A 27496-nucleotide genomic window follows, 5' to 3' on the forward strand; every position below is an offset into this window, starting at 1 on the left:
CAATTCCTTATTTTGCTCCTCATTAGTTTCCTATTGCAACCTTTTGAATTTATAAAACGGACTTTTCCGCGTTTTGTGTAACATTTCCTGTCGAATTTGATACGTCCTATCACAATATTGCAACCGTTTGATCCGTCAGCTAGCTATCCGATACGCCGGTCACCCGGATGCAATCTTCTCTCCACTGCAATGCAACAATATGAATATAATCTGTGACAATGAAACGTGTGCCAGACACGTGCGCGTGCGATCTAACAAGTAAATGTGACAAAATACTTGATCAATCGCTATTGTTGGACGCTTGTTGGGTATTGTAATTAGGCCGGTATGATATGAAGTCTTTCAAATGTACCTAAGTTTATGGAGATTTTGTCTCTCAAACTTATTTAGTGTTAGTTGTTGCCATCTGCTCCGTCGGCGGCAGAAAGTTCTGTAGTCTATATCACTCTCCACACATAACTATCTCCCCAAAAATCTTAATAATTATTTGCTCCTTTTCGACGTGAAAGAAGTACAACAAACAAACACAGTTTCACACTTACACACAAACATAGTTTCACGTGAAATTTAAACATTAAATGGATAGTAAACTAAGCTAACGCTAACTACTAGTCTCATAGAGCCTACTTACTATAATATAAGCAGTGTTTTTATATTTCAATGATTAGTATTATTTATTTTTGTAATTAGTAAAATTACTATGTACCTACCGAGTAAGGCGTAATAGGTACTAAAAAATCTTCAAACGTAGTTGGTAACTATGAACGCATTCCACCTAGATCGAATCACTGATATAAAATAAACGAAGTATTACTCGTACTTAATCTGTGCTATTACAATAATTTAGAGATTATGTACTCCGCAAAGATAAATAAACCGACATGTCCCAACATAATCTCTCAAACAATAACCCTTCCCTGCGAATCAGTATTTCAGGACTGGCGACAGCCGGTGTAATGTCAGCCGGTATAATGGATCACACGCAGAACAAAGACGGGGGGCGCGGTTAGTTCATCAGAAAGACAGTGGCTCCCAAACATTTAAAGTCTCATGATAGACTTATGAGAAACCTTTCTTAGTTTGATTATGAGATAAAGGTTTTAAAAAACAAGGTTTTGAGTAGAAAAATAAGAACTGTAAATACCATAATTTATTTACACTACCTACTTGACATTAATTTTTGTGTATTTTTTATGACACTGCATGCTCATATAAATTATGTAGTTTTTTATCAAAACCAGACAATTAATAAATTATTTAAATCAATTATAAATAACTATTCAAATAGGAAATGCGGCTAGTATGATTAACATTTGAGCCGGGTGCTGTTCGTGGTATTTTTTATGAAATAAATAATAATTATTGAAATACAGGTTTCATTAAAAAAATAAAAATGTGTTACACTTGTAGGTAGACTTCAGCCATATTTTTCGCACAAAAATAACAGTGGTGTGACGATCGCAAGCGCTAGTAGTAATATTTTATAACCCCACATATTTGTCGTCATATCACTAGTCGTCGTCGTTTCCCCTTTGAGAAACACTTACATTTGCCAATATTATTGCCAGTATTTCATAGTAATAGAGGGATTAAACATAACAACCCTTTGAGGTAGGATTAAAAACTGCACCCAAACATATACAGCGCTTATTATTTATTCCACATCAAATATTCACAGAGAAAATGCGTATCTTGACGATGAATTGAGCAGCAAACGGGATTTACACGAGTGAAAATAACAGTGGAAAAAATATTAACGACAGCCGGCCATTTTTACTGTTTTGTTACATTACGTGTGGGTGTGGCAATTCGAGAATTTTACATGAGAATGGGGATATAAAGTGGAGCTTTAGACTGATTTGAATTGATTTCTGCAAGCTTTTATTTAGTTTCACCTGTCCCGAGACAGACAGTTGTCTGTCTGTTCTACAGCGTTCAAAATCTTCACGTGCTTCTGTTTCTATGACAATGCATTATTTTGATAAGCATGATCTCACGGTGCTCCCAGGATCGGCTCCCGACGAGGGAACTCCGAAACGGGTTACTACGGCATGATTTTTTTGTCACGCGTTGAATGCAACATGAAAGCTTGAAATGATGAACATAAAAGCTTATGTCAAAAAATACATTTTTGTTAAAAATGGTAATGATTCCCTTTGATTTCATATTTAACAGTAGGCTATTTTAATAATACCTATGCTTTCAAAAAATATATAAGAAAAAGTATATTTTTATGTGAATATCAACATTAAAACTTTCAATGAGGAAAATGAGTTTAAATAAATCTCCGAAACATAAAGAAAAAATACTTAACTTGAGATATAATCGATTAAGTTCATGGCTACAAACTGTATGATGTCCTACTGGACAAACTGTATGGCATAGGTATACGAGGAATCGCCCACAAATGGTTTCATTCTTACCTCAAAGATAGGAAACAGTACGTGGAAATTGAGTATTTTAACCACCAAACAAGCACGGTCCAAATTATCCGATCAAAATGTAAACCAATCAATTTCTCAATACCACAAGGTAGCGTTCTCGGGTGTTTATTGTTCCTCGTATATATAAACGATCTTCCAAAAATAATCAAAGAGCACTGTGTCCTATTTGCCGATGATGTTTCGATCCTAACATCTGCTCAAGATAATACAAATCTACACGAACAACTTATTAACATTCTTACAAAAACGTCAAACTGGTTGAATGAGCACAACTTAGAAATAAATTATTTGAAAACAAAATTAATGGTCTTCCATCCATACCAAAAACAATCATTAAATGTTAAAATAAGTTTCAATGGGATGAACTTGGAGGTAGTAAATGAATTTACTCTTCTGGGTTTAAACATAGATAGCCATATAAACTGGAAGTCGCATATCCAAAAGCTATGTGCTAAACTATCTAAGTTCGCGTATGCTCTCAGAGAGGTAAAAAAATCCACTGACGCTGAAACGGCAATTATCACGTACTACGCCTATGCCTACTCATGGCTTAGTTATGGTACATTTTTGTGGGGCAACGGAACCGACTGTGATAGAATATTTACCCTACAAAAGAAACTTGTGCGCATAATTACAAATACACAACAAACGGACAGCTGCAAACCTTATTTTAAAAAGCACAAACTCCTAACTCTGCCGTGTATATACATCCTACAAGCATGCAAATTTACCCGAAAATATCCCGAGTTTTTCAAATCGCGGAAAGATATGGTAACCAAATACACACTCAGACATCAAAATAAGTTGCAGCTGCCTATTTCACGCCTCCGACTCCACTCAACTAGCCCCCTAGTAATGTCTATAAAAATCTATAATCAACTCCCAAACGCCGTTAGAGAAATAGAAAATATCAAAACGTTTATACAAAAAGTTAAGGAAATCTTGATTAATAAATGTTATTACACAATTAATGAATATTTAGAAGATAAATTTACACAATAAAAATTAATTCAAATAATTAAAATACTTACTTGAGGATGAACTTTTGACATTAATTTTTTTTAATTTTATTAATATTATTATTATTATTGACTTATCAAAAATGTATGACTGATGATAGATTATGCCTAAAGATGAAACATGAAGTAATTTATACTTATCAAAAATGATTAAATTTAATAGATAAAATTTATTCATGTTAATAATGTCACTTTACACTGACAAAGGTTCTCTAACATCGACAAATGTGGCCCTTCTCCCATTGCAGCGCCCGTCAGGGTCCTTAATTGCTACAATTTTTATAATGAAGACCTGTATTTGACATTAAGGAAGCAATAAACAATTTGAATTTGAACAATTTGAATTTGTATCTTTGACTATTTTCAAAACAATTTGACAGCAGCCGTTTCTTTTAAACAGTTTCTTTGTAAGTAACGTTTTAACCCTCCGCCAGCAGCAAAGCAAACGCCACTAAATATTCACCTCACACATCCACAGCCCCCCGTTGATCGTAACAACCACTTTTGCTCAGTTCTGTCAATTTATATTTGCCTGCAATCATAAATGCTAACACGTAGCTTTTTGCTTACTGTAACCCGTTTGAAACACCCTGCCCCTCCCTATTTTGGGAATTAGGGATGACAGCGGGGAGATTCTGCGGAGAGTCGAGACTCTAATTGGAACAGTCTCCCAAACTAGCCGAATAAACGGGTGTCAAGAGCAATGCGTCAGGGCTGGCAATAATGAGAGTATAGATCTTTCCTCTTTCCTGACAATAATCGGTAAACAAGGCCTACATACAACATCATTGATAGAAAATGTATGTTGATGTTGTATTTTTTTAAAGTAAGGTATATTTGTCACTAGAATCGAGCAACCTTTTTTGCAAATAAGTGCTTGATGTCTCATTTGCGAGCTTCCAACATTATTGAAACAATATCGGGTGTTGAGAATTGAGTCATAGGATTGATTTCCGCCTTTGATTCTAATTGAGGAGCACATTGAAATTCAGGAGGATTGTTGGCATCGAACAACGATCCTCCCCAATTTTTGTATAGGTATTCAGCAAGAGAGTCGTGTTAGTATAATCTGTTCCCTCGGCGTTGTGTGGCGGGTCGGACGTGCCGCGTAACTCGAGCCACTCGCCTCATAATGGTACATAATTCAATTGATTCCCCGACACTACCCGCACGCTTCCTACTAACTTCGTTTGCAGCGTTTTGATATCGGATACGCCGTTTGACGCCTCCTTGTGCAATTCTTTCCCCATTTCAACAAATAATGAAAACAAATTCGATATAACGTTGTATTTGGCACAATAAATAATTTAGAATTCTAGTTTTATCTAGTGTTTGTAAGAGAATCTTTGAGATCGGAATGAGACGTTGCTGAAGTTGGAAGACTCTTCCTTGGCATCGGGTGCTTGGGACGTGGAGTATATGACTTCAGCGACGGGCGCTGGTTCTGGGTATTTGATCGTTGGGGAAGATACAACCTTTCCCTCATAGCGTACTTTGGCTTGGAATCCGCTTTTCTTATCGACAGTGTACTCGACAATTCGCTGCGTACCGTCAGGTTGCAGGAGTGAGTAGGAGCCTTTGATGTGGTCTCCGTCGCGGGTCTCCTTGTGCGACTTCACGTCTCCGTAGTGCTTGTCGTTGACAGAGTACTCGTAGGAGTAGTGCGCTGGCGCAGACGGCTCAGGATATGAAATCTTGGCGGCAACTTTTGGCAATGGCAATACTGTCACCGCCGCCGCGGCCGCCACCAGATAGGTGAATAGTGTCATCTGAAAAATCAGTCGCTTTTAGTTTTTAGAAAACCTGAAAAACAATTGAACATCTTAGAAATGTTCAGACTTTAAGAACCCTTGTTTTAAGAAAAAAAAGTGTTGCACGATTATAATAGGGTTAACTACCATTTTTTAACTAGCAGCCCGTCCCGGCTTCGCTCGAGTAAAACATAATAAAATATACACCTTAACCTTCCTCAGGAGTCAAACTGAATTGGTGATTGCATGAAAATCCGTGCAGTAGTTTTTGAGTTTATCGCAAACAGACAAGAGAACTTTGCTTTATAATATGTGACGATAAAGATAGAAGAAATTGTTAGCACGTTCTGTTAATGTTATTTTTGATTTATTGTTTAATCTTTTTAATTTTATTTTAACAATAATGGTAACCCATTTGTCGATTTTTTTTCGGAAATACAAACACGATCACTTACTGTGTAAACCATGTTGATCTGCTAGGTTAGCTAGCTTCACTAGATAATGTGTTATCAGCAGAGGCGCGGTCGTTATATACTAATCCACGGTGCTCGCATCATCGCCCACACGCGATTCACGCTTGGCCGGTGCAGCTTCTGTAACATATGGACTATACTCAACGGCACACAATGCCCTTTCTGTTCCTAGTAGAAAAAGCTAACCCAAGAAGTGCTGGCTTGATGTTGATAATTACGGATGACATTGCCCGTGCGACTTCCTTCTTTAGTAGGTACTAGATGTTGCCCGGGGCTTCTCTCCCATGGGAATTTTGAGATAAAATATAGCCTATAGCAAACTCAATTATGGCCTGGAGACATGTCGACAAGCCAGGAAAGCACAACCTGACTGGGACAGTCGGTACTCAAGACGTCTGATCTCACTACCAAGAAAGTATCTACGTATCATGGTTGGTATCATTACTGGTAATTGTGCACTAAACAAACACCTTTTCACCCTAGGTCTTACAGACAGCCCACTATGCAGAGCATGCATGGAGGCTGAGGAAACTGCAAGCCACCTCCTCCTGGAGTGTCGTGGCGTTGCATCAACAAGACAAGAGTTCCTGGGAAATCCAGGAACCATGAGCGAAGCCTGTCGTACGCCATCGGCGGTGCTCCGCTTCCTGAAGGAGCTGGGCTGGCTGGAATGATCAGCGGCTCAGCCTCCGCACGCAGAAAAGGCCCAGACAAGAGGCCTAACTGCGGAAAACAGTCCTCGAGGGAAGTAAGTAGCCTATAGCAATCTTGGATAATGTACCTTTCTATTGGTGAAAGAATTTTTGAAATCGGTTCGGTAGTTTTGGAGATAACCCGCCTCAAACGTACAAAATCACAAACGCTTACCTTTATACTGAATAAACATAATAAAGTATATACCTACTGAAGAAACAGTCAACAGTCCAAACTACGCCTACGAGTGAAACAAAATTGTTCGGGAAAAACATAGAGCCAAAAAGAAGAGTTCAAAAATGTAATCGATGTATAGGATATCCCACGGGAAACAACTTTTTTTCAAGCTGACCAGATGGAGATTCCCGTTTCGGAAATAATATTTTAATTATTAAGTTTATTTTTCCTAACCGACATTGTGTGAAAAATGTATGTTTAGTATATGAAAACGCATTTTTACTTATTTGATAATATATATATTCAGTATTCTGTAACTAATAGTAAATAATCTCAAATCTAATCGAACCCAAGATGATGCAACTCATTCAGATTAGTTACCTATTGACCCATTGACGAAAGAAAGAAAGAAAATATTTATTTGCCAAAAACATGAGTACTAATATATAAATTGATGTTATAATAAATTATACCTACATGTTTTACCGAATATAGGTATGCAAATATAAATAAATAAAGAGGAGCATGCTACGGACTATGATATGTACAAGTTAGATATGTAGTATTTAAATGTCATTAAAGTCTGGAAAATTCTAACACTTTTTTGTTAAAAAATAAGACTTCTGATAGGCCGAATGCATTAAATAAAAATCAAATTAATAAATTGACTTAAGCGTTTTATTTATCACAATAAATAATTATGGCATTAAATTAACTACAACATGGCACTAATATCTAGTGGTGGTAAGAGACGGCTGGAGATGAGAAAGAGACGCTTCCGAGGTTGTGAGTGTAGGCGGGAGCGGCGGCGTATTGCACGGGAGCTTGAGCGTAGGCTACTTTGGCTACGGGAGCTGCGTATTGGACTGGAGCTGGGGCGTAGGCTACTTTGGCTACGGGAGCGGCGTATTGGACTGGAGCTGGCGCGTAGGCTACTTTGGCTACGGGAGCGGCGTATTGGACTGGAGCTGGCGCGTAGGCTACTTTGGCTACGGGAGCGGCGTATTGTACTGGAGCTGGCGCGTAAGCTACTTTGGCTACAGGAGCTGCGTATTGGACTGGAGCTGGCGCGTAGGCTACTTTGGCTACAGGAGCTGCGTATTGTACTGGAGCTGACGCGTAGGCTACTTTGGCTACAGGAGCTGCGTATTGAACTGGAGCTGGCGCGTAGGCTACTTTAGCTATGGGAGCGGCGTATTGAACGGGAGCTGGCGCGTATGCGACCTTGGCGGCTACGGGCGCGGGGTGAGGTTGACCTTCGTAGCGGACGACAGCATTGAAACCGTGCTCCTTGTCAGAAGTATATTCCACGATACGTTGGACGCCGTCAGGCTGGACGAGAGAGTAGTATCCTTGTACAGAGTCACCGTTACGATTTTCCTTCTGGGATTTCACGTCGCCACTGTGTTGGTCCTGGACTGAGTACTCGTACTCGTACTGGGCAGGGGCTTCGGGCTCCGCGTACACCACTTTGGCGACAGGGACCGCTGGCACGGCCACTGCGGCTGCGGCCGCAAACAGGCAGAAGAAGGTTGCGATCTGAAATTATTGATAACTTTATAAGTCCTATATTTAATTTATGGTATACCTACTGTTTGTGAAAATTGAAATTGCGGCTTTTCTATAGTCTAATAAAAAATGCGTAGAAAAACTTTTTATTTAATATCAACAGAGACAAATTCCCCAAGTGTAGGTAATATTATCATTAATTTATTCTAAAATCATCTCTGACGCAATTGAATGAATCCAGGTCGAATTTCCAAGAATTTGGTGTAAATTATTCCAACTAAAAATTCAACTTAGTAAGTTATGTTTATGAGACAACTCACTTTAGCTGCCATGTTGTCGTGTTTACTGAGACGTAATGTGTCGCTACTGGGCAACGCAGAGCTTTTTATATCTCAAGAGGCTGTTGCGCAGACTCAGCGACGCACCGTGCACCTTGAACGAGTCATACTTACACTTCTAAAAATATACACAGCATATAGTACAGTTAATGAACCTTAATTTAAGCGTTTTAATAGGATGTGTTATTAGACGTAACCGTACTGAGGTCTCGCCGCGAGGGTCATTAATTGGATCAACGGAAATTATGTAAATATTGATGATAAATCAGTCAGCATTCCATGTATTGATGATCAATTAATAATAATGGCAAAGTTGTTCCAGATTTTTAGTAGATCTGAAGAAAGATCAATTGCAACAACAGTCCAAAGTGGTCTTTTTTACTAATGTGTAATTATTATTTTAATTTTTTGGTTAAATTGATATAATTTTCTGTGTATTTACTCTTCAGCCATTACATTTTCATAGAAAATAGATTTTACCTGTGAAACTTTAATAACTTTGCTAAATTATTATTTTTATAAAATTACCCGTAATTATATAAGTTTTAAACTTTGTATAATGTTTATATTGAATAGCCCTTATTAACACGAAATAAATAAGGAAATTACTAGTTTTGGTACCCGTACATCCACCCGGATGGACCAGCTCCATCAAGAGGCTGAGCAGGTAAATAAATTAACTTGCAAGATTAAAAACAGACACAACGGAACAGATGAAACTAAATAAAAATAACTACAAAATATCAGACAATCAATTTGTGTTTTTTGTAGTTATAAACATGACCCCTTAAAAGCTTCCCCACTATTTCTCCGTTATATAAAAAACCCTTAGGTATATTCATCCTGGTACGATGGCCTGCAAAATCATTCTTTTGAACCTTATTCCATGGAAATAAAAATCAAAAGTGTTACTTGACTTTTGCAGCCGACCGTAGACAACATCTAGTGAGATGTTATGTAGGCTCCACACTCATGGTTTCAATAAGTAACTATCGCCGAACTCGGACAGATGTCGACGCGGATGTATGAACATTGCACAGTTTGTATTAGTGTTTCTAATTATCGCAATGAAAAATCAGCTATGTATATTGAATCTGTCAAATTTTAGTGAACTTTTAGCGGATAGTATGGAGCCGGTATTAAAAGCGCCACCTACATGAAACGGTTACAATTGTGGCCATATCTAATTTTGCGCAAATCTGTTTGCAAATTGTGAAATTTATCTCCTTAGGCGATCGAAAGAGCCGTTATAACTTGTCTAACATTGCATAGGTCGCTCAATAAACAAAGCTTGTAAGGATTTCGTAGAGCACTTGACGATAATAAAATTGAATCATTGTATGTATGTGTATAATAATATATTCTCTCGATATATGAGCGTTTTCTTTTCCCGGTTCCTTCCGTTTCCGGTAAACACGAATTTTCAATGGTGATATATATATATATATATATATATATATATATATATATATATATATATATATATATATATATATATATATATAAAGACCACATTGATTTGTTTATATATATATATATAAACAAATCAATGTGGTCTTATGGTATGTTATCTAAAAAGGTCATTGAAAGAATATTTTACCTAAATGGCCCGTATTGATTACTACCAGGCTGCTAGCTCTTTTGTTTCATCCTCCGCATGTTTCCGGGCATTCTGGGATGTGATGCCCCGAAGTCCAAAGTTTGTGCAAAAACTCAACCATGAAATTTTGAAGATTGGTCTATGATTTTACTACCGCCGCCTTCCTAATATCAATCCTCTTTGGGCCTTTCAGCTGTTAAGTCTATGTGTCCCTTAGTCGCCTCGTACGAGATTCACGGGAGTCCTATTCTAGAGCGAGACCGCACGCCACAGCAGTCATTGTCTCTACCTACTAACCACGTATGTATGCCTTAGACCAGACTTAAAACTACCGCCAATGCACAGCTAAACGATCTTTATTCTACCTCTGACAGAGCCACTGTGGTGATTTCTCCCAAAACTGACAAAATATAAATATTTCATCGACACGGAAGTTTCTGATGTAACGATGCAGGTGAGTAACATTAGCCTTCTTCTGGGGCAGTCGAACAAATAGCATTCGACTCAATCAATAATATCCGATATCTCATTAGCATCTGATTAGACATTGCCGAAATAATTTTGGTACTTGAATAGATTAGATTCATCGGTATACAAAATAATATTCTCTCGCTCTCTTATTTGGGCGTTTTCCTGGTTTATTCCTCAGTCATTGGGCATCGTAGCCCCGAGTACGCTGACGATATGGTAAATAATTTATTATATATTAATAGATTGCATAATATTCATAAAGGTGAACAAGACGATTTCACACCAAAAGATTTTTGATAGGTTCCAAAGAATTAAAGTCTTTAAAAAGACTTGGAAAATAGAAAATTATTTTACACCTATCATCTCTCTTTCATCGGAGCGTCTTCCCGGCCCAGGGTCCATTGGTGAGTGGAGACGAAACAGTATTGCTACTGTTTCGTCTCCACTCCATCTACTTTACTCTCCATCCATACTAATATTATAAAGATAAAAGATTTGTATTTTTGTTTGTAATGAATAAACTCAAAACTACTTGGCCGATTTTGATGAAATGTGGCACATAGACGAAACCTGCAGGAGTGACATAGGCTTCACATATATATAACGTCGGCATCTCTAGTTGTCAGACCATATTGCAGCTTTGCTTTATTTTGCGCCCATTCTAAGGATAAAACAGTATTTAATTTATAAATCACTAACTTACGAGTACATATATTTAGTTGAGAGTTTGAGTTACACAAATTTTCGAATGCGAATTTAATGTGAACAGTTGACAAAATATTTCGTGTTTAGAGTGATCAATGACTCGTATCATCACAATATGCTAATTTAAGTATCAAGATTAAATGTGCTTGTAAAATTAGCATAACTTAGTTGTTACATAACTGAAGATGTTCGATTGATGATGTTGATGATATTCTCGTTCACCGATTACGTTTGTGTTAAACTATGTTTTATCATTGTGGATTGATGTTAACTAACAGTAACAGATGTTAATAAAAAATAGAACACAAAATTATATGCTACTAATTTACGAATTAATGCGAATGTTTGTGAAGATGTGGCGCAGTGGTAAAGTGCTTGCCTCTGAACCGAGAGGTCCCGGGTTCGATCCCCGGTTGGGTTATGATGGAAAATGATCTTTTTATAATTGGCCCGGGTCTTGGATGTTCATCTATATATGTATTTGTTATAAAATATAGTATCGTTGAGTTAGTATCTCATAACACAAGTCTCGAACTTAATTTGGGGCTAGCTCAATCTGTGTGATTTGTCCTAATATATTTATTTATTTATATGTGTATTTTTGTTACTCTTTCACGTAAAATCTACTGGGCGGATTACTATGAAATATGGTACACGGGTAGAATATAACCTGTAATAACACAGGGTTTTTATTCCGAAATTCCCACAGGAGCGAAGCGTCGGGGCGCAGCTAGCTTAGTAGATTATATCTTACCTCACGTTATTCAAATTGCCACCAACACTTATAAAAAAATATTTTTAGGAACTCATTAAATTTGCCTCTGCTATTTATCTGTCCAAATGTCTGTCTATTTGTCTTTCAGAAGGATCTAGGTGTCTCTGGAAGCATAAATTAATCAGGATTAGAAAATTTCAAAATGTATTATGCAGCTTTAATTGATGTACGGTGGTTGAGGACTCATTCTTCACATCTCAACGTAAAACAGTGTCGACTATTACAAAAACCACATTAATTCATACTTGCTAGATGTTGCGTGGCAGTTATCGAGAAATTTGTTAATAAGTGATTTTATACCCAGCGATTTCATTATCTAGTTATTTGAACAGATATCGTAATATGCGTAACTGTTACAGCATAGCGTAGTCTTATGTGGGATCTTCAGTAGGGTTGCTAAAATTATGTGTTATTGATCTATTCTTTACACAAAAATTCTATGTGTCATTTTTGATCTAAATGTTTTGTCTTGTCATTTAAATCTATACATATAATTATTCTGTAAGTGGGCTATGTCTGTACATTGGAGATATCAAAGAAAAATTATTATGGGGTCTAATAGAAAACAAAACATTTTTTTTTATGTTTTGTCTGTCTGTATGTTTGTTCGCTCATCACACAAAAACTACTGGATGGATTTTTATGTGGTTTTGCATAGCGGATGATCTAACTTAAAATTTGGTAAAGGTTTCATCGCGATGCGTTGGTAAAAATCCGAGATATTCACAATAATAAGCTACGAGCGCAAAATCTAGTCCCAAATAATTCAATATTTGTTCTTAAAAAAGAAGGAGGTTCTATGTTTAAATGTTCATTAAGTTTCTATTTCCTATTGCTAAAAAACATTTCATTACTAACAAATTACAAAACTGTCTCGATGTTTTACTTTCGAACGTAATGACATGGCTCGCCAATCAATCCAGGGTCAAAAAAAACATATTAAACAAAAACAAACCTACAGTAAATACTTTTGATATTGCATCATGCACGAAACAAGAATGCCACACGACCTAAAAGCAGATGGACGAAAATGGAAACCAATATCGATATTGATGATATTGATCGTAATAAAAAATATTGCAATATTAATTCTTCGTCCAGCACTCTGAAGTTATTAATTTCCAGTGGATGATCTTCCGCCTGTGATCAAAAGGTCCCTGGTTCGAATCCTACACGTCCATGTGAGTCATAGACCACCATTTGTCTAGTGAAGGAAAACATCGTGAGGAAACTTACATATTGCTGGACAGTTTAGTTCACTAGTGTGTATGCGACTATCTGTCACTCGATGGCGGTAGGTAGGTAGTCGTAAAAGTCACATCAGATAAGATGCCTTTAGGCGATTTGAATAAAATCTGACACAAGTGTTAGCAATAACACACTGTATATGATGATGAATTTCCACTTGAGGTTTCAGATTTTCTCCACAATCAACGCATTGTTTTGTTACGGCGGTAAGAAATAGGTGACTAGAAAATGCTCAAAGATTAGAGATTGAATCCTACATACATAATGTTCCTCCTTCCATTTATCCTTCATAATGCTCCATCTTCCATTTATTCTGGAAAATGTCGGGCGTGTAATTCTGACCAAGAATAGGAACATTTGCACATGATTACCAGCAATAGCATTCCCAACGTCAGGCGACCGTTTGTAAAATTGCAGCGAAACTTACAAACCTACATACTTAAATAAAAATGATATTAAAAAAATATCTTCAGTTTTTTAAGTGCCACGTTTGTGTGCTTTTGTGGCAGCCCTACACAACAGCAGCAGCAAATGCAAGGCGCGGCTCTTCCTCTATTACATTGCTACAAAATAGCGAAGATACACTTCAATGGAATATAGAAATGCTGGAAAACCAGTGCTTGTAGTGTTATAGCCTACAATTATATTTTTTATGCTAATTGCATTTAATACTTACGTTAGATATAAATTTCTCTGCTATATCGTACCTACATATCATAATATCATACGAGTGGGAATAAAAAGGTATTGTATTGTTATTTAGGATTCTTTTAAGCTGGCAATCCATGATACTTTTATGGATTTATGTAGATCGGATAAGGGCACAAGTGTTAAGTAGTAACTTAATCATAAGATTAATAATCACCTCGGAATGCATATTGGGATGGGTTGCATATAATGCGCATCAAAGGGAACTTCCTCCCACATACTCTCGAGGTTTTGGAATGAGCTCTGTGACATGGTTTTTCATAGAGACTCCAACATGGAGTTGTTTAAAAAAGGACGTGAAAAAAATAATTCAGGTTCGGCAACACCCTAATGTTGCAAGCATCCTTAGGCTACGGTGACCACATCCCATGGGCCGCATGCCAGTATGTATCCTTAGTTCTATAAAAATAATTAATATTTCCTGATATAAAAACATCTTAACGAAACATAAAAATATGCGAAGGTATCAAGTTTCTTGGTCATTAAGCCATTAGTTCGGAAATACTTCGCATGTTATGTTGATATTTCAACTACCTGATACAGTTAAAAAATAAAATCTCCTATTATCGGACTATAAAAACTGTCATACAGTACATATTAGACATTAAACACACATTAACCTTCACTTTGGACTAATTTAGCTACCGACATGTTGTAATTTTCAATGTTTGTGATAATTTTTTCTCACGAATGTAGTGCCCACATACTCAAACAGGTAAAACCAGATCATTGCTAGTTAAATTACTTGCCGAATATACTTATGCACCAGATTCTATGTTGCTAAACTGTCCATTAACATACTAATCCTTACCATGTTGGTTAAATAAAGCATCTTTCTTAAATAACAAACGTATAATTTATAATTTTTTATAATACAAGTTGGAAGTATAAAAGTTTCAAACTAGGATTCTGAGTAACAACGATGTCGTCATTTGATTGAAATTTATTAAAAGTTGGTGAGAATATGTAGATAATTAATAACTTCTGAATTTCATATTTTCTATGATTTAATTTTTTTATTAAATTTAAATTTCCCTTAATAGCTTCACATTTAATATATAATTAAATAATAAACTTCAAAAAGTGAATTACATTGGACTGGACCATTTATTAAAGTCATGCAATGTCTAACAAAATCAGCCGAGCTACTCACGAAATAAATCGACCTATTCACCATACTTAGCATAAGTAATATATTAGTATACATTTCTCTAACAATGAGAATGTAATAACTTCAATATCTTGTCTAACTGCCATCAATCAGTTAATCTGGCGCGTGCTACTCGTATTAATAGAACCCCGCCTAGGTGAAGTCGGTCAAGGCCTCGGTCGACCACTTTTTCCTGCCAAATTACTACCACAGACTAATATAGACGCCGTGCCTTTTATAGTGATAATTTTGTTTATAATGAAATTGCTGTCATTATAAACATGTGATAAATGATATGGTAAGTAGATTCAAAACATGGATTGATTGAATGAAATGATTTAATACAATGGATATTTTCTTTTTCATACAAGATGATCGAAGAAATAATTTTATTTTTGCGAACAAAAGATTGTTAGAAAAAAATATTGGCCATTACTGTCATTAATGGTATAATTAACAAGAAAATTTATTTTCTTGAAATGTACTTCTAATGATATTCTTTTTTTTATCAGGCCTCAAACGTTAAATCCGTGAATGAAACACAGAATACGCGAGGAGACACAGATGCATAAAATTAAGTATGACAAGTGAGAATGCAAACACGGTTTGTTACTATCGATGTTGAGTTTCAAGTTAATCGAACGCTCAGTCTAGTTTTTTCCTCATTCTGAGATTACAACCAGTTCATATATGCCTGCTTTACTAATAAAAATCCGGTATCGATATTGTGAATCGAATGAATTAAATGTCGTATTTCGAGTAAAGTCCCCAAGTTAAGGTCAAGTCGATGCACTTGCAATTTCCTGCAGCTGTTACATAACAAGTGCGGTCCCTTGTATGGTAACTTACTGATTGAAGCATCGCGTGTTAATTTTTGCTATGGAATAATTAAGATGGGTTATTAAAATCATAAACTACAAGTGTTTATGGACTGTAGGATTCGGATGCAAATTTAATTATTTTACGAAAAAAATACACATATGTAATTTACACATACATTCTCTTAGTTACGTATAATTTACTTATTATTTATTTACGAGCTGATGCCCGCGACTTCGTTTGCGTGGCCGAACAATTTTTGGTAAGGAGTCAAAATTATTAAAGAAATTTAATTGTACAGACAAAGCGTAGGGATATACCTATACATACAGAAGGTGCCTATCAGACTGAAAAAGTATATTTCCTGTAGTTTAGCTCGACCATTATGACTCATCTTCAGGTGTTCCAGATCTTCGAATTTTATGCATCAACAGGAAATGCTCATCAGGCTGAACAATTTTGTTAAGTCCTCATTTCTATATTTCCTATAGTTTAGCTGCACCATCATGGGTCTACATCAGGTGTTCTTGATCTTCGATTTTTATATCTCAACAGAGAATGCTCATCAGGCTGAACAACTTTTGTTAAGGCGTCATTTCTATATTTTCTATACCTAGTTTAGTTGGACCATCATTGTTCTCCATCAGGTGTTCCAGTTTTCAAAACCATGTATACCCCATATGTTGCCCAGGCTTAATAGCTATATAACAAAAAAAGTTTCATTCAAATCCGTCCATAGTTCCGAAGATTAGTGTATACAGAGAGACATACAGACAACAGATTTTTTTTTTCAAATTCTTTCTCTATTACTATGACTTTATCGCCTAATTTTGTTTTTATGTAAATATATTCAATGTACAGGATTTTTTTTCTACTTTTTATTATATGTTTTGATATTGATAATTTATTTTACTGTGTATTTCTTGTGATTAACATGAAACCTGACAATTAATCACATAATTCAAAGAGGCAAGCAAAGTAAGAACTTTTGGTAGAGGTATTTTAATAATATTGTACGCGTATCTGAACGATTTGTTGGGTTCAATCACATTGCAAGAGTACCGTGCAGCCATACACACTGTCCTAAGGCCACCATTTCCCAACCATCAAGATTTGAATATCCAATGATAACGTCACTTAGACTTGTCCGCTGCAAGGTGCTAATCTCTCGCATATCGATCTACATATAGACCTTACTCTGACCTTCACCTCTCAATCAATTGTACTTACTTAATTAGTGGTCAACAACCGGCTGTCAACTGGGGCCTGTAGGCGAAAATTCATGTATAAAAACTGACCGGGTGCAATGCAGTGACATAGTCGAGCTTGAACAAGCAAATCAACTACAATGGCAGCTAAAGTAAGTGCTGTGATTTAAAACACTAAAAAAATATTTGTAATATATTGTTCCGATTTGAAGACAAATGTTTACAACTTGCCTTAAATAAAATCGAGTGAATATCTAACTCGATTACTAGCAGAAAAAAAAATATATATAGAGACATATTATAATTTTCACTAACAATAATTTCTTTTACAGTTCTTTGTCGTCCTCTCCCTGGCCGTGGCCGCCTCCGCTGTCCCCCTGGCTCCTCTCGCCAAGGTGGTCTACGCCGAGCCTGAAGCCCCAGCCTACTACGACTTCGAGTACTCCGTCCACGACGACCACACCGGTGACGTCAAGCAGCAGAAGGAGAGCCGCGCCGGCGACGCCGTCCATGGCTCATACTCCCTGGTTCAGCCTGACGGAGTCCAACGTATTGTAGAGTACACTTCCGACAAGGAACACGGATTCAACGCCATCGTCCGCTACGAAGGCCAGCCCCACCCTGCCCCCGTTGCCAAGCTGGCGTATGCTGCCCCAGTCGCCAAAGTCGCCTACGCTCCCGCCCCAGTCCACTACGCCGCTCCCGTCGCCAAGGTAGCCTACGCCGCTCCCGTCGCCAAGGTAGCCTACGCCGCGCCCGTAGCTAAAGTAGCCTACGCGCCCGCACCCATCCAATACGCCGCTCCCGTTGCAAAAGTAGCCTACGCCGCTCCCGTCGCCAAAGTAGCCTACGCTGCTCCCGTCGCCAAAGTAGCCTACGCCGCTCCCCTCGCCCAAGTCACATTCTCCTCCCCCGCCGTATCCTACCACCACTAGATAGTACTTATTTGAGGCTATTAATTTATTATGACTAGAACTTATTAAATTATTCATTTCACTGTTTATTTTTGGACTTTCATTCATTCCTATTTATTACCTTAGTACACCTTGTCTATAAAGCGGCGATACATGTAACAGATAAATCTATAAGCGTAAATTAGTAACAGTACCTAATTGAAGAACTTGTCAATCAAATAGCCTGAAAGCATCTGGACTTCAACTGATAGCGAAGACAGAGGTAGCATGTAGCATACACGTTACACTAATGAAACAGTGTACAGGATTCCCCGTCACGTAGCCGTGATATTTTCCTTCATCAGAAGTGGCCAATGAAAAGACATGATTAAGTTTGTTATACAATTTATGGCACTAGTAGAATTCGAACAAGATGATCAGATAAAACCCAAAGTAACTAGCAAAGTAACTAAAAATCCCAGCTGCAACGGAAAATTGAACACTCAGATTCATACATAAACATGACCATATACTGTCCACCCCCTCCCCCCTCCATATATTGGGCCGCACCTGAATTATTCATTGCGTCGCATAGTGATTTCATCTCATTGAATGAAGCCGGCGGCGCTGTGATTACGACACCGATACCTCCGTGCACAACAATATGCTTGTCAACCTGCATCGGTTATGGACGACTAAACTGGCCACTATAAATGCCTTTTACTGTGTAGTGGAGTATTTGGGCAATAGAATTCGATATTATGAATTTTGATGTTAGACTGTATGATTTCAGTTCAACTATAGGTCCATAGGGAAAATTATACAAATATTATGTATCATCACACATGTCTAATAAAGGCCAACAAACGCTTAAAAGTTCAGATAAAAAATATTTGCACAACACGTGTAAATTGGATATATAAAAATTAGAAAATATGCAATTACTTCCGTATCAAAGATTAGCGTACTCTTTACCATAGATCAAATAAAATTAATCGAAATATTTTTTTTGTATCAAAATAAAAAGTAATCAATGATCGAGGAAGTTTGTGGCGTGTGGCCCGCCTTACATATCCTCCCGTGGATGGAACACGCAAGGCACACAATAGCCTTAGTAGCTGACGAGCAATAGCATTCCGGAAGAGGATTGACATCACACAGACGGCCAGTTATAAAATCATAATTTGTTTAAGCTGACCCCGGGCTTCGTGGCTCCACAGCCGATAAACACGTGAGCATAAGAGAGAGAATTGAAAGTGAAATCAATAAAACATACTGAACCCTATTTTCCAGCGCGCGGCCGTTGCCGGGCACCACATTGAAGAGATTGCTTTTTATCTGTGGAAATTGAATGTAAAGCAGATTTCCCGCGGGGCGAGTAATTCCCGCAAATTAAGCCGATGCCAATTGCCCTACCGATGTAAATATTATTGATAAATACCTCCATTATATAACGGTTCGCGGTGAATGAAATTCAGCGCGCTGTTTGTTGTGTGAACGTTTTGAATTTATTATTTAAAGGAAATAAATGTAACGTGTTTCTTTAAATAATTTCTATCTTATAGTATACTATAGTGTAGTATACTATACTATAATGATTACTATTATTGAAATTGTGATTTCAATAGTATTGATTCAAAAAGTCTTTATTAGATTTTAGGAACCATAATCCGTAAGTTTATAATAACTATTATGTTATGAAAAATCGTTTAGGCGGTGATTTACACAAATTAAAACCAATATAAGAAAAACACATGTACGTATATACAATGCGGACTTGTATTACAGTATATTACCTTCAAACGAACATATTATTTCATATTTATTTATTCCGGTTTACATACACATAGTACATAACAAACACATAACTTACCACTTGGCTAAAAGTAGAGACAATAAACTCATCGACTAGAGAAAGTGGTACATAAATCAAGCCCTATTTTAATATTTTATCTCCTATAAATAACATAATCTCAACGCTGTGCGCTGGCCAGGCAGGAGACGATGTCAATCCTCTTACAGCCAAAAATTAATCAACGAACAGCGCCGACGTCGCAGTCGGCTTAAATCGAATTTCGGAATCTTGTGTACATGTACAATATTATATATAAAGTATTACATTATAATACTAGATACTTAGATACTAAAGTATTATAATGTTATACTTTTTTATCATAAGTAAATAAATAACTCTATACAAATACAATACTTAAGTAGGGTTGCTAACTTTTTTGATGACAAATACTTAAAGCATATTAAGATCTGAGAAGGAAAACACAATATTTAAAAAAAAGTTTTAAAAACCTATTTTTTACTGCTTCTCGTACAACTTATCAATTTATTGTCATTTTATAAGCTTAGAACGCCTCTAATCAAAACTGTAATTAAAATAAATGAGGACCTCATTTTTATATCATTTATTTTACAATTATTTTTTCGATGGTGAAAACATTACACAATATAGGTACAATATTTGGTAAGTGTACTTTATTTTTGTTCAACAGTAAAGTATAATGTTGTAAAAAATAGTATAACAGATATAAGAATGGATCAAGATGTAAAGAAGTTGATAAGGACTGTGAATGTAATTAAAATAGTTTCTTTGAGCTTCGTCCGTGATTGAAGCTTTGTAGATTGGTTTGGGAATATAGCCATGTCCGCAATGGCAATGTAGTCGAGTAGTATAGTTGCGAAAAACCAATATGAATAAGCCAGAAAACTTAGTTCCAAGCTTCAAATGATTCAATTCCACGCTTGATTATCCAAATTATATAATTGACAACCCTATCCGTAGTCAATATATTGTAGCCACTTGTTGATGATATAAATGAGAACGTTATAACGTAGTGGATATTGAAGTTAAAATTTCAAAACATTAAAAAAATACGGTCAAATGTAAGTTTGATTCGCGCACCGTGGGTTCCGTAAAATTCACATTTTAGCACATACTTACATTGCAAGCCCTTACTTTTTGCCAAATGTTATGATTCTAGGTCAACGAGGAGTACCCCCCTATATCGTAGTTTCTTCCTCACCTGCGCTTTGGAAGTCGACGGAAGATTTAGTTTTAAGGAAGTGTTTGACTTAAGTGATGTATAAATAGATTTTATTTTGAATTTCGTTTTTACCGTTTGAGGTATGGAACCATAAAAGCAAAATTTGGCGAAATTAAATAGAAAAAGATACTTACATTTATACATATTTATTTCTTTTTAGTAGGCAGTGGAGGACATTCATATACATTTAAACTCTTGTCTTTAGAAACAGATATTAGTTTGTCGCCACTGATGTTAAACTGAAGACTGCATGCCTGAAACAAATAGTATAGACTTTAAAAATATGTTTATTGTTTATCAATTACTTCAAAACATGACCAAGACTTTTTCCCGCCGAATCATATATTTTTCATCTCATTTTTAAATTTAGTACTAAACATTTCACATCTCTATGTCCATTTAGAAGAGCCAGTCCAGATTATATTTTCTGTACCATCACAACGCGAAATGCACCTACCTACAATAAATGTAATAGATATGACTTTTAACAATCAAGATTGAAATGGTTGGTTTAAATCGATTATAGTCACGATGTTTTCCTTCCTATGATAATTACTACACATGAGTCGGACAGGTATACAAACTCATGCGTCACAAGTACGATTCGAACCTGGGACATTTCGAACAGGAGGACCTTAACCCCTGGTCCACCACAAAAACATACAAACTCATGCGTCACAAGTACGATTCGAACCTGGGACATTTCGAACAGGAGGACTTTAACCCCTGGTCCACCACAAAAACATACATAGCAAAACGTAACTTACCGCAGCCGAATGCTCTTTAAAGGTATAGAGCAGTTTAAGGCCGTCCACACTGGCGACGAACACGCTCCCGTCGGCAGACGCAGCGGCCACACGGCTACCGTCAGGGGAGAACAGGGCAGAGAGGATCCATGTTTTATGACTAAGGCTGGATTGGAGGCTGGCACTTGCCCTGGGTAGTAAGAAATATGATGATCTTTCATTATCTAAATATAGAAAATTACTTTGGCATATCTACAATAAATGGATCACAAAATCATTTTAAATGTCTTACTAACATAGACATAACAAATGTACTAACAAATTTGTTGCGAGAAATATTTTTTTTATTATAGCGGCGCTTAATTCGTATTCAGTTTCAAAAGATGCCGAGCCATGTCGGAACCACTTACCTTACTAATCGGACATAGCCCCCCAGAAATGGCAATAAGGCGTCTCCTCTTTGTTTTTGTTTTACGTAATAGTCTTTCTTATCGAGTGTGTTATAGAGCTATTACTCTTTGTCGGATTTGGTTCAAGTCGCGAAAAACCATCTGACATGAATGGTGACTTGTGTGCGACATTGTGACTGTAGTAGATAGAATATAAACTTACACATTATAAATCTTGACTTTTCCGTCATCTGAAGAGGTGACGAGCAACTGGGAATTTGGTGAAAAGGCCACAGACCTGACCGTGAGGGTATGTGCTTCAATTGTGTGCAACAGCTTTCCTTGAGCCACGTCGAAAACACACACAGTCCCGTCGACCGAGCCACTAGCTATGTATGTGTTATCTGCACTCTAAAATGTAAGATTATTTGTTCATAGATTTAAAATTTTACTTGGATTATAGAACAATTACTAGGGGCATGGTACAAGTACAATTTTGTATTGAAGGTTGTACTCATATTAATGAAGTTCTAAAAAATCAAGTGAAAGCACATTACAATTTTAAGTGAATTAACAAAAGAATATTATGTATATTTGATATATCTCACCCAAGCAACACTCAATGCGAATTTTCCCCTTGTATCTAGCATTCTGTCCACAGTTCCTTTCTGGATTCCATAGACAAAGAGTTTCCCTGTATGGCCGCCTGACACAATCTGGGTGCCATATGGAGAGAAGGCTACAGACCAAACGTCAGTGGCTCCTGTCTTTATTTCGTGGACTTTCTGGCCCATCACTAGGTCCCAAATGATCAGACTAGAGTCTTGAGAGGTACTAGCTATTGCTGGAAGGAAACTATTGTTTTAGCTAGGTATAACATGACAGTTTTAATTTGTCATCGTGGAGAAAAAGTTTTTATAGTAGTACTATTATTAAAAATATATTTTTAATAAATGTCTAAGCTCAGGATGCCTGTTAAATTTAACAACTACTAATTAGTAGACAGATAAATTCTCACTATGTCCATCTGGGCTAACAGCAACCGAAACAACTGCCATGGCATGTCCTTGCAAAGTATGTATCGGTTCCAGCTTATGGTTTTCAAACCGCCACACTTTCACAAAGCCATCCAATCCTCCCGTTACTATAAAATCTTTCAAGTTACTCCTGAAAAAAAATAATTTTGTTCATATTTCAATTAACTACTGGGAAAATGTGAAAAATAACACTTATATTACATTCAAATCTGTTATATTAGAATATTTTCTACATACAAAGTATATTTTCTCACTATCACACTTTACAATATTTTATATTGACAGAACAAGACAAATTATACTTTATCTTTTGCTTTACATTTTTTATGAATGGAAAAAACGTTTGATCATAAATAATAGAAGTGACTTACAATATTTACTCCTATAAAATTTAACACTGTTAGAATATAATGTCGGATCCACACTATCAGCAATCTCATATGGCAGGTACCGTCGCGAATGAATTGAATGTATATATGTGAGCTTTTTTACCGCAAGGAAAACCAGCAGCGTTCGTCGAAACCGCCAAGTTTGGCGAACTTTTTGACTATAGTGTGAAACCGGCTTAAAAGGTTAGAAAATATAAAAATCTTACTTTGAATCTCCTGTAGTGTTCGTTTTTGCCCATTTACAACTATAAATAGGGTCTTCGTGCGCATTTTCTTTTTTTAGAAGAATAGAGTACTGAAATTCGAAAACCTTGAGCATTAAAGAGAAGATATTAGATTAGCCATGTTTTTAAAAATAACTTACCGCAGCAGCAGCAGGCATATCCGTTTATGTATATTTCTTGTATAACACGAAATTAATATGCGTAGGTATATTCACATAAAATATCGTTTTGTTATTTATTTTGTACCTAGCAAGTATTTTGACAACAAAAACGACTTATCGAAATGACACTGACAGATTGACAAAAACAGCTGATTGATTTGGATACGTTCACGAATCGCTGTTTGACGACGCGGAACGACGTTAAAAAAACAATCCACATCGACCTAAAGTTGCACGAGGAAGGCACAGCTAATTTAAAATTTTTAGGAAAGAACTAACTTCGCAAGCGCAATGGAGTGACAATCTCTATGCTATCTAGGACCATTCATAAATATATCGCTTACGAGGAATTACTTTCACTATTACTCCAACAGATCATTGACACTGTCCATTATTACCAGGTTTCTTCGGAGGAATAAATGATTACTTCAATCTTTTTCATTAAACTCATATATACAATGCAAACTATTATATGATATTACAAGGGCGAATAAGTAGTATGATATCGATAGGTATCTAATAATAAAAATAACACATATTTTACTTTTGTAAATTATATATATTAATTAATCACTTATTATAATGGGCAGTCATATATATTTATACTTTTATCTTCTGATACGGACACTATCTTATTGCTTTCTGCATTAAATTTGACGCCCCATACCTGAAAAGAAAATCCAAATTATTTTTAGAAAAATAAAACATATAATATGAGATAAAATTATATTTTCTATGTCCAACTTCAAGCATTTAATCTTCAGAGTCCAAATGGAAAAGGACGTAACATAGTTTACTATTCATCCGGAAAATATAACGACTGTGACATACAGATCGACGGACAGACATGAATAAGCTGTAAGTGTTACATTTTTGCCATTTGGCTATGGAACCCTAAAATCTGCTCCTGCGCAAAATTTACATGAGCGATCGCGGGCGAAAGCTAGCAACTTACAAACTCCAAAACAACTTCTGACTTGGCTTTAATTAGTTAAAAATATAAGATGGTTCTCATGCTAAATTAAAGTCTAGCAAATTATATTAAATCCACCTGGTCATTATGTTCCTTGAACACATTCTGACACTGCATACTATCAAGATCCCACACTCTGACAGTTCTGTCAGCACTCCCGGACACAAAGCGCTTGCCGTCTGGAGAGAATGCCACTGAAAGCACCCATGAGGCATGTCCTGATAATGTACCCGCTAAGTTTGCGTGTACTCTGTAAATAATGGTACATTGTTACTATTGCTAACTTGTTGTTAACATTTAACCCCATTACTCACAAAAACGTTAAGCTAAAATATGTTTTGTCACTATCACATTTTATAATATTTGCCATTGAGAGAAAGAGACATTAATTTTTTTATTGATAATATGTGCTTTGGACTTTTTGGTCCTATCATGCAATTAAGATATTTTTTGTTGATCTATGTGTGCGACACAACATTGGAGGCCTGCACATTGTAATACGCATAGAAACAAAACCTATGCAACATTCGAAAACCAAACTATGCCCACGTGCCACTTTGACAGCACATTGTGAAAGCTTAGATTTATTTAAACGTACACATCATAAAGTTTCATATGTCCATCGTCAGAGGCGGTTAACAACAGCTGAGAGTCTGGGGAGAAGCAGAGACTGCGGATGGGCATTGCATGCCCTTCCAACGTATGGACCAGTTTGCCCTGCGCCACATCAAATATGTTGATGATGCCATCTAGCGCTCCACTTGCTATGTGCTTGCCATCAGGGCTCTGAAAAAATATATGTATATGAAATTCATTCAAACTTTCTTGCACAGCTAACAAAAGTTAAAAATAGGAAGCCTAGATGAAATACTTTTATTATACAATACAATTTTTTTTAACACTATGGGTCAGATAAATGATTTTAAAAGTTTATAATTCACAAATAAATCGAGTATGGGTTAGTTAAAGGATTAAAAGAAATTTTCTTACGTAAGCAACACTGAGCAAAAATTTCCCTCTCGTATCTAATGTCTGCTCCTGTTTCCCAGTTTCAACACTGAATATTAATATTTTTCCATGATTACTTCCCGATATAACATGCTTTCCGTCGGGCGAGAAGTCTAACGTCCATACGTCTGTGGGCCCTGATTCCATGGTCTTCAATTTGTCTCCTGTTGCAATGTCCCAGAGAATCAAAGATGAGTCTTGGGAACTACTAGCTAATGCTGAAATAGATGTAGCACAAATTTTATAAATAACTATATGTTTCCCCGGGCTTCGCTCCCGTGAGAATTTCCAGATAAAATATAGCCTATAGCAATTTTGGATAATGTACCTTGCTAATGGTGAAAGAATTTTTGAAATTGGTTCGGTAGTTTCGGAGATTACCCACCTCAAACATACAAACTCAGAAATGCTTACCTCTTTATAATAATAGTATAGATAGCTTAATAATAGCTGTATCATTCTAAAATTTAATTTATGAAAATGTATTCATTTTCTTTCAAATTCAAAATTAATATGTATTCATTTTCATTAAAATTGAATATGTATTTATTTTCATTCAAAATGATATCAGGCCACATGGGAATTGATAAGTTAACAAGATATACATATCAACTGGTGGCTTTAATTTCTCCTTGAGGTTTTTTTGTAGGTAAATAACATTTGGTACTCACTTTTCCCATCTGGACTGACTGCTAATGAGATTACACCTAGAGAATGACCCTCCAATTTATGTTTGACTTCTAGTTTCCCATTCTCTAATTGCCACACCTTGATGATGTCGTCCAAACCTCCTGTGATGATGTAGTTCTCTGGTTCTTCATTGGCATGGTTAGAATCACTGGTAATTTAGAAAAAAAAAAACATCTGAAAAATACTTAAATAAAAATATAATATGTAAATATGGATTAATTGCTAGATTTCTTAAGGTTACCTATGGACAAGACGTACATTTTTCCACAACTTCATCCGAGTGAATTTTTCACAGGTATTTTTTTTTTGGGATGATCCTTCATAGAAAGAATGAAAAAAAAACAATCTTCTTGAAGTCGGTACTCCTGGTTAAGAACTCTATAGGTACTCTTTTTACCTAACCCTAAAGCGGTCACGTTTCCTACATTTCTTCTCCACTTCTCACGTCTTCGGCAAAATATTCTTCATTGTGAGGTTATACTTACTGCGATGTCTCGTTATTCTCTGTGTTTTCATCATTTTTAGGTTTTTCTTTATCAATGCGGCTCCAGGTGCAACACCATATAGAATCATCATGTGCACTCTCTTTTTTTAATTGTAAATAATACTGAAAACAAAACATAAAACTGTGGATACTATCAAATTATAAAATATTAGATCTTCATATTTTTGGATAAAATACTTACCAACGTCGTGATAGACATACTGTTTACTTATTTGCGAATAAATAGGAATTAATGAAATTGTATGTCTCTCTGAAAAATAAAATACTTAACAAAACGAAAATAGTAATCGCCACAAGCAAACCAAAAGCAAATCAAACTGTCCGTCAGACTCAGGCA

The 27496-nt window shown here is 36.2% G+C and overlaps 5 protein-coding genes across 6 annotated transcripts; 1 reads left to right on the top strand and 4 right to left on the bottom strand.

Moving 5' to 3' along the window:
• Nucleotides 1–4735: 4735 nt before the first annotated feature.
• Nucleotides 4736–5827, bottom strand: LOC128675892 (cuticle protein 7-like). The gene is made up of 2 exons (XM_053755638.1): nt 5670–5827; nt 4736–5232 (listed from the first exon to the last, which is right to left on the bottom strand). The coding sequence occupies exons 1-2, from the start codon at nt 5679–5681 to the stop codon at nt 4789–4791; spliced, it is 456 nt and encodes a 151-aa protein (XP_053611613.1). The 5' UTR covers nt 5682–5827; the 3' UTR covers nt 4736–4788.
• Nucleotides 5828–7213: 1386 nt separating this feature from the next.
• LOC128675890 (cuticle protein 21-like) lies at nt 7214–10375 on the bottom strand. Of its 2 annotated transcripts, none has more exons than XM_053755635.2 (3): nt 10005–10375; nt 8387–8498; nt 7214–8096 (listed from the first exon to the last, which is right to left on the bottom strand). In XM_053755635.2, exons 2-3 carry the CDS (start codon nt 8396–8398, stop codon nt 7293–7295), a joined length of 816 nt encoding a protein of 271 aa, XP_053611610.1. In that variant the 5' UTR covers nt 8399–8498; nt 10005–10375; the 3' UTR covers nt 7214–7292. The 2 variants fall into 2 exon arrangements, with proteins under 2 accessions (XP_053611610.1, XP_053611611.1); XM_053755636.2 differs by having other exon boundaries at nt 8387–8522.
• Nucleotides 10376–17110: 6735 nt separating this feature from the next.
• Nucleotides 17111–18091, top strand: LOC128675891 (cuticle protein 8-like). Its single transcript, XM_053755637.1, has 2 exons — nt 17111–17240; nt 17421–18091. Exons 1-2 carry the CDS (start codon nt 17229–17231, stop codon nt 18021–18023), a joined length of 615 nt encoding a protein of 204 aa, XP_053611612.1. The 5' UTR covers nt 17111–17228; the 3' UTR covers nt 18024–18091.
• A 3071-nt stretch (nt 18092–21162) lies between these two features.
• Nucleotides 21163–24121, bottom strand: LOC128675889 (superkiller complex protein 8-like). The gene is made up of 7 exons (XM_053755634.1): nt 23963–24121; nt 23805–23893; nt 23191–23339; nt 22781–23016; nt 22396–22583; nt 21805–21973; nt 21163–21291 (listed from the first exon to the last, which is right to left on the bottom strand). Exons 1-7 carry the CDS (start codon nt 23978–23980, stop codon nt 21184–21186), a joined length of 957 nt encoding a protein of 318 aa, XP_053611609.1. The 5' UTR covers nt 23981–24121; the 3' UTR covers nt 21163–21183.
• A 400-nt stretch (nt 24122–24521) lies between these two features.
• On the bottom strand, nt 24522–27496 carry LOC128675810 (superkiller complex protein 8-like). Its single transcript, XM_053755493.1, has 7 exons — nt 27341–27496; nt 27140–27261; nt 26636–26802; nt 25947–26182; nt 25555–25742; nt 25035–25206; nt 24522–24650 (listed from the first exon to the last, which is right to left on the bottom strand). The coding sequence occupies exons 1-7, from the start codon at nt 27356–27358 to the stop codon at nt 24561–24563; spliced, it is 993 nt and encodes a 330-aa protein (XP_053611468.1). The 5' UTR covers nt 27359–27496; the 3' UTR covers nt 24522–24560.

Source organism: Plodia interpunctella, chromosome 15 (assembly GCF_027563975.2).
Source record: "Plodia interpunctella isolate USDA-ARS_2022_Savannah chromosome 15, ilPloInte3.2, whole genome shotgun sequence".
Lineage (NCBI taxonomy): Eukaryota > Metazoa > Arthropoda > Insecta > Lepidoptera > Pyralidae > Plodia > Plodia interpunctella.

Bases quoted from the DNA above. Each gene is read 5' to 3' on its own strand.
- LOC128675889 (XM_053755634.1), bottom strand. The intron at 22,584-22,780 runs GTGAGATATATC...CTTACATTTTAG, and splicing joins TCGCATTGAGTGTTGCTTGG to AGTGCAGATAACACATACAT. The intron at 21,292-21,804 runs GTAAGTTACGTT...TATTTGTTTCAG, and splicing joins TTAAAGAGCATTCGGCTGCG to GCATGCAGTCTTCAGTTTAA.
- LOC128675810 (XM_053755493.1), bottom strand. The intron at 26,183-26,635 runs GTGAGTACCAAA...CATCTATTTCAG, and splicing joins AGTCAGTCCAGATGGGAAAA to CATTAGCTAGTAGTTCCCAA. The intron at 25,743-25,946 runs GTAAGAAAATTT...ATATTTTTTCAG, and splicing joins TTTTGCTCAGTGTTGCTTAC to AGCCCTGATGGCAAGCACAT.